Source organism: Raphanus sativus, chromosome 5, assembly GCF_000801105.2.
Source record: "Raphanus sativus cultivar WK10039 chromosome 5, ASM80110v3, whole genome shotgun sequence".
Taxonomy (NCBI): Eukaryota; Viridiplantae; Streptophyta; class Magnoliopsida; order Brassicales; family Brassicaceae; genus Raphanus; species Raphanus sativus.
Genome location: NC_079515.1, coordinates 34,395,634 through 34,410,082, shown reverse-complemented (window position 1 = coordinate 34,410,082; position 14,449 = coordinate 34,395,634). Strand labels below are relative to the sequence as shown.

At 29.7% G+C, this 14,449-nt stretch overlaps 2 protein-coding genes across 2 annotated transcripts; one reads left to right on the top strand and one right to left on the bottom strand.

Annotated features, from left to right (window-relative positions):
- Window positions 1-226: 226 nt before the first annotated feature.
- On the bottom strand, window positions 227-2,652 carry LOC130512364 (dimethylnonatriene synthase). The gene is made up of 3 exons (XM_057010274.1): window positions 1,705-2,652; window positions 868-1,087; window positions 227-768 (listed from the first exon to the last, which is right to left on the bottom strand). Exons 1-3 carry the CDS (start codon window positions 2,623-2,625, stop codon window positions 365-367), a joined length of 1,545 nt encoding a protein of 514 aa, XP_056866254.1. The 5' UTR covers window positions 2,626-2,652; the 3' UTR covers window positions 227-364.
- A 10,064-nt stretch (window positions 2,653-12,716) lies between these two features.
- On the top strand, window positions 12,717-14,083 carry LOC130512346 (vacuolar iron transporter homolog 2.1). The gene is made up of 2 exons (XM_057010224.1): window positions 12,717-13,127; window positions 13,602-14,083. The coding sequence occupies exons 1-2, from the start codon at window positions 12,771-12,773 to the stop codon at window positions 13,902-13,904; spliced, it is 660 nt and encodes a 219-aa protein (XP_056866204.1). The 5' UTR covers window positions 12,717-12,770; the 3' UTR covers window positions 13,905-14,083.
- Window positions 14,084-14,449: the final 366 nt, after the last annotated feature.

The window sequence follows — 14,449 nt, the reverse complement described above, 5'->3', positions numbered from 1 at the left end:
TGTTGTTAGTATGTTTAGTTTCTAGAAAAGTGGTAAACTCGTAATATTATGTTTAGTATCTTCTTATAACTTGCTATTTTTAAGTAGTTATCTGATAATTTCCTAGTTGTTTAGAAATGTTGGACAGAATGTTTAAGTAACCTTTTTTTTTTTGCAAAAGTTAAATAGTATATGGAATGAGTGAACTAGTGAAGATATATATTAATAGTAAAAAAGAAATTTGGTATGAAAATAGTAAATTTATTTGAGTTGGGAGAGTTAAGACCATACTTCTCTTGTCTCCGATGCCATACACAGGTATCTAGCATAAGAAAGGCATGACTTAAAGAGCACCCCCTAATAATTAACAGTACATTAACACTGTTTACAGTAAATGATACAACTCAGGTTCAAGCCGGGGCATAGCCACGACTTCCACTGGGTTGATCTTTGGCAAGGCTACACCAGGCCCTTCAGCCATATCCAAAGGTCCATCAGACGCTTTATGCAACTCAAATCCCTGAATCAACCTAGCCAACACTAAGTGAACAACTCTTAGGCCAAGATTCATCCCTGGACACGACCTTCTTCCTGAACTAAACGGGATGTACTCGAAGTCGCTCTTTTCACATAGCGATTTCTCCTCCATGAACCTCTCAGGCTTGAAAATTTCGGGGTCAGGCCAGATCTTAGGATCTCTGTGAAGTTTCCAGATATTGACGAGAAAGCGTGAGCCTCTCTTAACATGGTATCCTCCAAGTGAACAATCTTCCCTTGCTTCTCGGATTCCTGATCATCCATCATTTTTTCACAACCAAGATAACATTTACTAGATTGATAAAGGATATTTGACAAAACAACAAATTACGTGAGCTTTTGATATGTGACCTGTAAGAGGAGCCGGTGGGTAAAGCCGGTGAGTCTCCTTGACAATAGCTTGTAGGTACTTGAGGCTTCGAATGTCGGATTCTTCAACCCACCTCCCTTTCCCTACAGTATTGTCAATCTCTTCTTGTGCTGCTTTTAAAGTGGTCGGATTGTCAAGTAGCAGTGATATCGCCCATGTCAGGGTGATAGATGTGCTGTCTGATCCCGTTAGTGTAAGAACCTACAACAAGTAACCAGACATTACAACAAGTAACCGGACATTCATCTTGGTCTACTAGTACGTACTTACCGCAATAAATTAATATCTTTTTCGTTCTCAAGTGTAAACATAATTGTATAAAAGAATAAGATAATAAAATTCAGAATACTCTTTACATAATATATGGTCCATTAAAATCACAAATTAATAATGATCATATTTATAATTTATATAAATTTCAAATGAGCTTTAACAAAACATTTTAATTTTAATTTTTTCATCAAAGTGAAGTTCAGCTCTATTTTCTTTAAATTATTTTTAATGACTTATCAAACTACATATAAAATATACTTATATACTCCCAATACATAAAAATATATCTAATAATCTAACAAAATAGATGAAATTAAAATTTATGAGGTTTAAATATATGATACAGTGAAATCAAATAAATATCTTAAATATAAAATTTTAAATATAGTTTTTAAAAATTCCCTTTAAATTAATATAATTTTATAGTCCTAATATTTTAGTTTTAGAAAGTTACTTTATTATTCAACTTATTACCAATGTTGTGTTTCATATATATATATATATATATATATATCCAATTAAAGTAAGTATTAAAACTGCCATACCAAAATAGTTGCCTTGACAATAACATCGCGTACATGTCCACAGACCACAACATCTTCTGGTAAGATGTCAAGCAATAGATCCACGATAGTCTTCTCTTGATTCTTCTCTTTTCTCAATCTTTTCTCAAGATGTTCTTGGAGCCACTTAGTAATGAGGGAGTCAAGCTCTTTAAACACTCTTTTCATTTGACCAATTTTGGCGAAATCCAACCATCCCAACCATGGAATCACGTCGCCTATCATGAAAACCCCAGCCAAGTACTCGCTACGCTTCAGCGCCTCCTTATAACGCCACTCCTCGCTCTTCACTTTGCCGAATCCAATCGTCTTCCCGACCATCTTCCTAAGGAATATATTGAAGGTCAAAAACTCGAATAACATGTCAATTTTCACCATCGAAGTACCACCACTCCTTCCGTATAGGTGTTTAAGAAACTCGTTTACTTCCGAATAACGAATGTGACCAAGCATCTCTACACTCTGGTTTGAGAAGAGATGGACGGTGGCGATTTTACGTAACTCACGCCAATAGTCTCCGTAGGGAGCCAGCGCGAGGACTGCGTTGTTATAACCTACATACCGACCAAAGGCTGTATTGGGTCTGGTGGCTAGAACTAAGTCGTTGGTGGTGAAACAATCTTTGAGGATCTCAGGGTCGTTGGTTACAACTAGCCTGTAAAACCCTAACTTGAGGGAGAAGATAGGACCAAGCTTGTCGGACATGGCAGCTAGTTTTTTGCAAACGAGCTCTCTACCACGCAGAAGATGGAGGTGGCCTAACAAAGGCAAAGCTCCCAGTGGCTCAGGGATGGTTGAGCTGTTAACTTCGCATTTACTCGGTTTCCTGAGAAAAATGTAACTGGAGATTGCAAGGACCAAAGAGAAGAGAAAAAATTGAAGACTACTAAAGAGAATAACCATGGTTAATAGTGTGTTTGAGATATGAGAACATAGCTTTCTTCCACGCTTATATATAGTACACAGGCTAAGGCAGGATTCCACTATGACATTTGAGAAAAATAAATGACGTTATATATGTTGCTTTAGGAATTAGGATCAATATTTAAAAAAACATTATGGAGTTTATTTTCAAAATATATCGCGAAAGGTTAATTTCAATTGAGTTATTCTTGGGTTCACTTCCTAAGGTGAACCTCTAGGTTCACCAACCAATAGTGTTTGAGTATTTGATATTTGATATCTTTTAAAAAGTGAAACTTAATTGAATTTCTAATTAGATAAAAATAAAAATATAAATACATAAAAATAGTAATAGTTACAAAAAATAAATAAATTAATATTATTAAGTTTTCACTAAAATACTAAACCATATACTCTAAATCCTAAACCCAAAAAATTTAAGTAAACCCTAAACTTTTTGATAAATCTTAAACCCTAAATCATAAATATTAAAAACTAAATCATAATAACACTAAACCCTAAATCCTAATCGCTAAACCCTAAACCTTTGGGTGAACCCCGAACCCTTGGGTAAACCCCGAACCCTTGGATAAATCATACCTGTAAGTTCACCGACCAATATATATTGTTTGAGTTTATGATTTATCCAAAGGTTCAGAATTTTTCCAAGGGTTTAGGGTTTAGTGATTAGGATTTAGGGTTTAGTGTTATTAAAATTTAATTTTTAATATTTATGATTTAGGGTTTAAGATTTATTAAAAGGTTTAGGGTATACCTAAAAATGTACAGTTTAAGATTTACCTAAGATTTTAGGGTTTAGGGTTTAGGATTTAGGGTATAGGGTTTAGTATTTTGTTGACAGCTTAACTATATTAATTTATTTATTTTTTGTAACTATTACTATTTTTATGTATTTTTATTTTTTATTTTCAAAATGTATTATAGTTTGGAAATTAAATTATGTTTCCTTTTTTAAAAGATATCAAATATCAAATAATTGAACACTATTGGTTGGTGAACCTAAAGGTTCACCTTAGGGAGTGAATCCAAGAATTACTCATTTCAATTAATCAACAGTAAGACATTAATACTGGAAAGCTGTCAGTTTGTAAAAATCTAAAATTGTCGTAGGGTTAATATAGTAAGACAATGATAACATCTGTCCATCGCAGTAGTAATGCAATTAAATTATATAGATCGACTTTTTTGTAAAGCTAGTCAAATTGTATGTAAGGTTGTTTTGTAGTTATTTCTATAATTTATAATAAATTAATAATATCTCATACGGAAAAAATATAATTCAAAATTTACAGTATATAAACCAAAAGGTTAACTTTTGTTTTAATAGTTATTTCTGGTATAAGTATTCAATAGCGGTTCTTGGCTCTTAACCAGATTTAGTATAAGCTAGGGCTGGGCGTTCGGGTACGTACCCATTCGGGTTTCGGTTCAGTCCATTCGGGTTTCGGGTTTTTGGGTCAAAGATTTCAGCCCTATTCGGATATTTCTAAATTTCGGTTCGGGTTCGGTTCGGATCTTTGCGGGTTCGGTTCGGGTTCGGATAACCCATTTAAAATTTTTTAAATTTTCAAAATTCATTATATACTTTAAATTTTCAAAATCTATAAGAAAGATAATATATTACATATAAATTTTCATAACATATATGTCAAAATACCTTAATTTAACATATAAATTGGTTTTCTTTGAATATTAGGATAAAGAATCAATAGATATTTAACTATTTTTAGTGTTTTCATTATACTTTAGCTATTTTAAATATTTACTTTTGACTATTTGCATATATTTTCGAGTATTTTGGAAAACTTAAAGGTATCTTATATATTTTTAATATTTTTAATATACATTATACATAAAATAATGTATATATTTAAGTCTATAAATTTATTTCGGATACATTTGGGTACCCAAAATACTTCGGTTCGGATCGGGTTCGGTTTCGGTTCTTTAAATACCGAAATTTTGAACCCGTTCGGATATTTAATCAATTTCGGTTCGGGTTCGGTGCTACTTTTTCGGATCGGGTTCGGTTCGGTTTTTCGGGTTCGGATTTTTTGCCCAGCCCTAGTATAAGCAAAGGTTTTTATCAGAAACCAAAGAATTAGACAAAATCAAAAACCGAATGAATCGAACCCAAAATCAAACCAAAAAATTTATATACGTAAGTAGTTAGTCTATCACCGCTTCATTGGAAAATAGAAGCTCTCATATGATCAATATAATGTATGATGAATTTACGTCAGTTTCAGATCACATTTATAACAAATTATTTCCAATTGGTAAAAATGATTTCAGAACCAAAAAATGACCAACATTTACATTTATTTGGAAAATATCAAGACATAATTTTTTTTCACAATTTGAAGATCATTTGTATACCCAAAACACATGATTTAAAGGTGTACAGTCTCGTATGCAGTGTAAGGAAGCAATTGTTATTTGTCGTTTATATAGATTCTTAGTTTCTAATTTGATTTGCATAGTTTATATGAATCTCTTTATGTTTATGATAGAAAACAGTTTTTATTTTATATATCTAAAGAATCCTAACCAAGCCAAAACCAAAACGAAAATTAAATAGAAATATTTGATTTTATTAATGTATCTAAAATACTTGTTATATTTAATTTAGGAATAACCAAATATCTAAGAATATAATTTGTAAACTGTCTAGTAAAAATCTAAAAAATTATCCAAAAGTCAATTAGAAAACAGTTGAATTGTCTGTAAATTTTGTCCACATATATGAAAGTATTTTAGTTATCTGATATTTTATTCGGATTACTCAATTAGGTGATATTTTTTATTACGACAACTCAAATTATCCGATATTTATAACAGCTTTTACGAACTTTTTAGGCATTAAATTTAGTGTCACATTTTAACGAAGATTTTTTATCTATGGAACTTAGAGTACCAGTAACAATAGAACAAATATAAGTCCTTAACAAATATAAAATATTAACATTTTAATTCTGTATTTATTTTTAATAAATATAACTATTAGTAAGTTGACATATGTGAGAGCATTCTTTCAAAAAAAGCTCTCAAACAAGAGCATCACTCTCATCTTTTTCCTATTTTCTTATTTTTATTTATTTAATTTTGAGAAAATGCTCAAGATCTTTCAATTGTGAATTAGTCCTTGATAAAGATCTAACGCCACCATCAGTTGTGTGGGGATTGGTTTGGGCCAGCTAGTAACAGAACCACTAATATTATTATAAATCTATATTTTGATTTGTTGTTGATGTCCCTATTTAATAAACGTCTGTAGTAAATCGCACCATACATTACAAGCAAAAGCGACATGAGCTGCAGTACTATTTGTCTTTTTTTTTTTTTTTGCTAAAATTTGGAGCAGTACTATTTGTCGTATAAATTTCTTTCTTTTTTTTGGATCAAATCGTATAATTATCTTCATGTGGCTATCCTTAAATGTCGCAGGTTTCACATGTGGAAGGACTTTCATAAATATCAATTTCCATGCATATTGGCCGCACGAAAGTCTCACGGAACAAACCACAAAAGGAAGCAACATGGTGTAAAAGTCGTTAGAGTTTCATTGGGCTACAAAAAAACGTGATACATGTAGTCTTATGTTATCCCGACGAACGGATCACCGTATAGTGGACTGTTTAACACCAACGACTCTTCGTAGTCTGTACACATACATACTATGTACTCAATCCGTTTCGAATTATTTATCGTAATAGAAAAAATTTTTTGTTTCAAAATAAGTGTCGTTTTCAATTTTCAATGAAAAATTTATTGACAATATTCTCTATTCTATTTTTCTATTGGTTGATATATGATTAAGTGTATTGGTAATTGTGTTTTTATTTTGGAAATATGTAAAATTAAATTAAATAGTATTTTTTTTAATATGTGTGCATAAGCTTAGAACGACAAATAATATGAAACGGAGGGAGTATCATTTTACATTATTTTTTTGTCAAAAGGTATTTATTATTCTCTCCGTTTCTAAATAATTGTAACTTTGATATTTTTCACATAGATTAAGAAAATAACTGAAATATATGTAAATTATTATTACTTACACCTATCTGACCAGTAGTAATTGAAATAAATAAAATTATTTATAAAATTAATACAGTTTACAATTAGTTTTTTAGTTGAAATTAAGTATAATTTGCATTGTAATTGTAAAGTGAAACTTTTTGTGTAACAAAAAATGTTAAAATAACACTTATTATGAAACAAAATGAGTAATAAATAAAACAAAGAAATTACAGTTATTTAAAAGAAATAACTTAGGATCCGACTGGTTTTTCCACTACCACCCGCCAAACAAAAATTTTGTTATTGGTAATAGTTGCTGGCATTTTAAAACAATCATAAATACGCTATAAATCGTTTCAAACCGCTACATGTCTCTTAAAATCAAAAGATGGTTCAATTTAGCTTTTGCGACTGCGTACAGTTACGTATGGATAAATAAATTTAATTTTAAATATTATAAATAAAACATATATATATATATATTTTATATATTAACTTAAATTCATTAATAGCATCAATTTTTTATAGAAACTTTAACTTAAAATATTCACTATAATTTATAAGATTAATATATATATATATATATAAATGAAACAAAATATTCTTTCAAAACGTCGTATATAAATCTTCCAAACAAATTCTATTGAAATTATAAATTTTATCTACATTAAATAAATAAATAAATGTATCATTAATAGTTATATCATATAAATAATTATTATATTTTATCATAATAATATTTTTAATATTTTATAATGTTATAATATATTAATATTAATAATTTTTTATTAAATTACTCTAATATATCATAATCAATCAGTAATAAATATGCCGTAAATGAACCAATTTCTAACCGATGTACCACTCATAAAAATCGCTTGAGTGGATTAATGTAGTTGGGGACTAAGGTTCCGAATGGAAAAAGCAGATCAAGCGGTGCAGATCAAGCAGATCATGCATAACAAGCAGGAGAAGTGCAGATCAAACGGATCATGCAGGAGAGATGCAGATCAAGCGGATCAAATAATTTTATAAGTTGTGAATGGCAAAAATAGTTTAAAAATCCATGTCATATATTTAAACAATAAAAATTATACTAAAATATCAGAACACATAATATATATACAATATATAAACAAAAATAAAAATAATTTAATGAAAAAATATTTGATTTGGACATAACATATCTGCAATAATGTTAAGTGCAATTACTGCAATTTTTGATGATAGTTTTTATTGTTTAAACTATAACTTAAAATATATTAGATCAAATTTTAGATTATTTTAAAAACATTTTACAGATACATTCTGTTTTTTCTTCAATATATATATATTGTCTTTTGTTTCACAAAGATATATTTTTGTATTTTCAATACAATTTTATCAAGTAATAATGATTAATTCCAAACTTAAAAACAAACTTAACTGCACATATTAAAATTTTATTTGTTTAGAATTATGAGGAAAACAGTCAGAAAATTATAGTTTAGAATTAAAGTTTAATATGATTTATTAATATATGTGAGAGCTTTAAAATATGAATCATTTTAAAACAAAATGATTATATTTTATGTGTTGTAATCGAAGTATATGAAAAATACATTAATATTTAATGAATATAAGTTGATTATTATTATATTAAAAAGCAGCAAAAAAAAAGAAAGGCTGGAGATCCACTTGAAACACACCAAAAAGACAGAGATATTACTGTAAATAGTGGATCACTACTATTGTTTGTATTTTTGAACTGCTAGCAGATCATATATATTTTATTAATTTTTAAAATGAACTGCCTTTTAATTACAAACATATGGTGAATGGCAATCAAAAAGCAGTACATCTGCTTCGGTGTACGTCCTGCTCTTCTCCTGCCCTTCCATTCTCACCCTAAATGTTCCGGCCGATTGTGTTCTATGCATTTATAAAAACAAAAGGACTATTCATAGTAGTACTAAATGTAGTTGGGGACTAAATTTTCGAGATTTAGTTAAGAAAACAAAAAGGATAAATTATACTAACTATTAACACCATCCCTTATATATTATTTGAGGAGCATTCATTGAAAATAACCTTATGTTGATGTGTGATTTACATATGTGCCATTTACACGTGGCAGCTCCATAAGCACTATCACCCTTTAAATTTAAAGACCCTTTGCTAACTAGAATAATTACAGAAATTGCCATTGATCAATATTTTATAACTTTACTAATATAGTATAAGCTACTTTGTTATCGACTAACCAAACAAATTAAAACGTAAACGTTTAATGCTATGACTTTATTATTTTCCTATCTTGAAGATGAATGATTTTATGATCTACAGATGAATTATTTTTTTATATACACGTCAAGAGGATTGTATATTAAACGTTGACCCCTAGACAAAAATAAAAATTATGTGCAAAGTCTCAATCCTATGTAGTATATTCACAATGTTAGAAAATTCTATTATATATTCATCCAATTTATCTTGATTTTTACACATTATACATATACTTCACATTCTTTTGTTAGTTGGGATTATAACATATAGTATATGAATTTATTATATTTATGAGTCTGTTATGAAATTATTTGCAGTTTTTTTTATAAAGAGAAATAATTAAAACCAAACTATAACATGGGTTCTGATATAAAATGTCTAACTATATATAAAATGTAACCATCAAGAAGTTTTATATATAGTTAGACAATATATATATATATATATATATATATATATATATATATATATATATATATATATATATATATATAAACGTGTTATAATAAGGATGTCTAACTATAGTGTTTACATAGATAGTGTAATGTCTAACTATAATGTAGTCTATATATCAAGTATCAAATAATAATAAAAAAACAAAAGAAATCTGTAATTGGACATATACAGAATTCATATAACCTACCAAATTTATTATGTTAACTTAAATAATTTTAAAATGTCTAACCTACAAATCTGGGTGGCATTAAATAAAATGTGATTTGCAAAGACAAATGATATCGTGTTTGTTAAAAGGAAACTTCTAATAAGTTTGATATTTTTTTTTACGATTTTGGTAACTAAATTTGCTGATTAAACCCTCAATAATCTGCGGTGCCATTAATTGGCTTAATTTCTGTATATTATTAGGGAGTTGATTATGGTTATACTCTTTTAACAAAAATGTGATTGTTTTATATAAGGAAGTTATATTATGGATTCAAATTTTTGTAATCAATTAATAATCGAATGATTTTTTTGAACTTTAATTTTTTCACATAAAAGGAAGTTTCATTATGGTGCCTATCTAATTTAGGTTAGTCTTAGTATAATTATCGCACAAGTTATGTGAAATTAAATAGGTAATATTATCTTTAACTACAACGATTTGGAGATAATTACTATTGCCCCACATGTATTTCACTTCTTAGTATAAATATGTGGTTTTTATAATAAAATCAAAATCACCACACCCTTCTCCTCAACTCAAACGATTAATACAAACAATTTCACAAGCAAACTCATGGCTTTTTTTAAATTCATGTCCGTATTTTATTTTATAGTCAAGTGTTCATAAATATGCTATTATTTTGAGTGCGACTGTCTAAAGTTGTTTTTTTTGTCTGAAAATATGAACCAAATATTTATGGGGTTGTAGTAGGAATATGATTTCTTGAAGAATATATGATAAAACCTACGAATGGGAACAATGATTTCATTGACCATAAGATCTGGTTCTTTGTAGTAAACATGGAGTAAGTATTTCACATTTGAAATTAAAAGTTATGCATTTAATTAGTTTTATATTTTCTAAATTAATTTGGTAAGCATCTATGTTTAGTTTGGTAAACTAATTCTTAGTCATTTCTCTGTATATGATTGCAAATCAGAAATTCTAAAGATTTTTTTCGTGGCATTTTGGTTTTATCATTTTTTGCTTATAATTTGTTTCTTGCGTAATTTATTTTACTACTACCTATGTTTCTTTCAATATTATAATCATACTTTTTATTATTCAAACAATAAATCTATTTTATATGTTTTGTTTTGAATTAAATTCGAAATAAATAGGTTGAAATTATTGCATACTATTATATATTTTAACATAAATTAAATCTAGTTAACACATAACCAATTACACAAGTTTTTTCTATAAAAAATTATTCGTACATTATATATACATTCACAATTTCGTTTGATATGTACCATTATATCTAATATTTGTGCTTATAATTTTGAAAATTTCTAATATCGTTAGATTAAAATAAAAAATTTTCACCCTACACAGGGTGCGGGTTATCACCTAATGTAGTACTATTCATAGGAATTTATGGGTAGTCAATTTGTCATCATAAAATGTTAAATTCGCATGCATACATAACGCATATAGAGCGAAATGCGTGCAAGATTTAAGAAAAGAAAAGGTTTTAGCTCATGAGATTAGGTCAAAATATAAATACAAATGGATCATGAGATGATGTTTGCAATGACATAGCACTCGGAATGATGTTAGCAATGACATGGCACATGAAAATAAATATTATTTTTCTACATTTTTAATATAAAGGTAAAACATAAACAAAATACAGAATGTTGTTCTGTTCCTTTTGCTTTCTTTATCACGAGATATTAAATTTCTAATCCTAGAGAGTTTAACTTTGTTAACAAAAAAAGACATGGATAGTTACGTGATAAATCGTATTAAGATTTATCTCAGACGTTTAGTGTACAGATTTTTACTAGATAAAATATTCCTTTTATTTCATAATTGTTAACAAAAACATATAAATTAGTATATTAATTATAAAATATTTAAATAGTTCGTGTAATCTATACTATTAAAGTACAAGCACATTTGGATTTTTACTCTGTTTACCCCTATTAAAGAGACTTTCTTTTGTATTCATTAATGACATTTTGGACATTTTGCATTGGTTTCTTTTTAATTGTTTTTGGTTTGTCATTAACCATCGGTTTCCTAATTCAATTTTGGTATGTGATTATTCCGTGCTTGATACTGCATCATTTTAATATTTTTCCAATCGGACATGTTTGAAACTGCATCGTTTTTTCTCAAACTATTTAATGGTTTGGTTTTAAACCGCTTTTTCCTAAATATAATCCCAACTATCTAACAAAAATTATTTATAAAAAATAAAATTGTTTATTGGTTCAACCAGTGGTTCAACCGGTAACTTGATTTCGATTTTAGTAGTTTTTATTAGATTTTTAATTTTTTTTTTTTTTTCAAACCCGAACTGAATTTATCTTTGATCAACCGGTAATCCGTTCAACCGCAGGTCTCAATCGAATTTCAAAACACCGATCAAAACTATAAAACTGTTATATTGATTTATATTTAAAATATCTAATTCAAAATTATAAACCTAAAAATACATGTATAATATAGTTTTACCGAACATAAATCTGGATATAAAATACATATATGAGACGGATTATATAAATACATATACAAGACGGATTATATAAATGTGATTATATAAAATTTTCACCAAACATAAACCCGCGCTTTTGAAAGCGCGGGTCAAAATCTAGTATATTATTAATCCTCAGACGCCTTCTGAGTCCTACGAAAGGAATAATGGGATTATCTAGCAAGATAGCAAATATGTCACGTTTAAACCATTATGGTTACTCTGTCAATGGAAAACCAGTGCCAAGTTAACAAACAAACAAAACCCCAGTGACACTTAATCACTACGATCAGCGGATCAGGTGAAAATTAATTCAAATAGTAACTATCACACTATTGAAAACATACACCACACCACTTCTATGAAAAAAAAGATACACCACATTCACTCATTTCACCAATAATATTGTTTATCACGAATTGGCAATGGCACTTTTGGGTGGCTATTCAAATCCATCCGATTCTATTTCCACTCTCAAGCAGCATAGTGTCCAACGTTACCGTTTCCACCACTGCTACCACCATTCTCTCACTTCTCTTATATACGTATATTATTAGGTAAGAGTACCAACTAATTAATAAACAAATATTCCCACTCTAATTTTCTATATAAGGCGTGAGTTCTCCACAAGCCTTCTCATAGAACAAAGTTTAAGTACTACTTAGTAAGTAAGAATTCCACACCATGGCTTCCAACTTTGAGCTTTCAGAAAGAAGCAGCCCAAAACAACAAAGAATCAGTCCAAGAGCAGAGAAGGAGGAAGTGGACTACATGCAGAGAGCTCAGTGGCTAAGAGCTGCCTTGCTCGGAGCCAACGATGGTCTGGTCACAGTCGCGTCGCTCATGATGGGTGTTGGTTCTATCAAAGAAGACGTTAAAGCAATGTTGCTTGTTGGTTTTGCCGGCCTTGTAGCAGGTGCGTGCAGTATGGCCATTGGAGAGTTTGTGTCTGTCTGCACACAAAGGGATATTGAAACTGCTCAGATGAAGAGAGCTATTGAGACTAAGACATCACTATCAGCAATCGACGAACAAGATGAGGTAAAGCGTATATACACAGTAACCATGTGGTGTCTAAACACTAAACTTTAATTACTCACATAAATAAAAACAAATGACATTACGCAATTCCCATAGAAATATAATTGCCACGGTTTAGTGAAAGATTGGTAATTCGTCACTATTTTTTGTATCTGAAAAATTAATGCATCCCAATATATAGCATAAAACTTGCTTCCATATGTGTAAGATTGATATAAATTTGTTGTTTATTTTCAAGCCGACCGCAGCATTATGTTAAACAAATATGTTTGCGTTTGAATTTTCACTGTCTTTCTGAAAAATATTTGTGTTGGCAAAAAGTATATAATTTTTTGACATATGAATGCTAACATATAAAGTGGCATTTTTAAACACTTGAAATTCTAACATTCTATATATATAAGAGCTATATACCAATAGGTTCTGGATGATACTGGGACCTTAATGACATGACATATGTAAACTTAATGGCAGGAGGAGAAGAAAGAGCGGCTACCAAATCCAGGACAAGCAGCGTTGGCATCAGCGTTAGCATTTTCAGTGGGAGCAGCAATGCCGCTTCTTGCAGCTGTATTCATAGAGAATCATAAGGTAAGAATGGCGGTGGTAGCGATCGTGGCCACCCTGGCATTGTTGGTGTTTGGAGTGACCGGTGCGGTTCTGGGAAAGACAAGTGTGTTCAAGTCAAGCGTTAGGGTGGTCATTGGTGGCTGGATGGCTATGGCTCTTACCTTTGGTCTTACCAAGTTCATTGGTTCCGAAGCCATGCAAATCTAGACACTCTTTCGGTGATCATCTTGTTTTCATGCATCTCAATTAATAATGTTTGTTGTGTTTGTATCATATAAGCCCACTATCTCACCTCAACTATGTATGGAAATTAATACATCAAGTGCACAACAAACACCAAAAAGGTTAAATAAATGGTCTTGTTAATCGATCTTTCATTTGAGAGTTGTAATTATTTTAAGTGTTAATACCTAGACGTCAGCAACGTCTCCTTTACTAGTCAGTGTACTCATTAAAGCACTGAAAAAGTATCCAAACTCTACTATAAGAACTGGTTACTGGTTAGAGAAAAAGAGTGTTATTTAAAGTGCTAGCATATCTAAACTCGAGACTAGTGTAAGATGGGTGTGAGGTGGGGTAAAATAGTAACAATTTCCATGAATTCTGATATTGTTCGATCTAACCCCACACAGTCTTCCATTGGGAGCCTTTTTGAAAGAAAAAATTATGCAAGTAGTACGTAATATAATGGTCACGGACCTATAACAAGTAAAAAATAACTTTAAAATTATACTTTAAAAAAAAATTGATCA

What these genes read in the sequence shown, in the direction of transcription:
- LOC130512364 (XM_057010274.1), bottom strand. Translation starts at nt 2,625, where the DNA reads ATGGTTATTCTCTTTAGTAGTCTTCAATTTTTTCTCTTCTCTTTGGTC. An exon ending in TTGTCAAGGCAACTATTTTG is followed by an intron (nt 1,088 to 1,704) that starts GTATGGCAGTTT and finishes TACTTGTTGTAG; the next exon opens with GTTCTTACACTAACGGGATC. An exon ending in CCCACCGGCTCCTCTTACAG is followed by an intron (nt 769 to 867) that starts GTCACATATCAA and finishes ATGGATGATCAG; the next exon opens with GAATCCGAGAAGCAAGGGAA.
- LOC130512346 (XM_057010224.1), top strand. Translation starts at nt 12,771, where the DNA reads ATGGCTTCCAACTTTGAGCTTTCAGAAAGAAGCAGCCCAAAACAACAA. An exon ending in CAATCGACGAACAAGATGAG is followed by an intron (nt 13,128 to 13,601) that starts GTAAAGCGTATA and finishes ACTTAATGGCAG; the next exon opens with GAGGAGAAGAAAGAGCGGCT.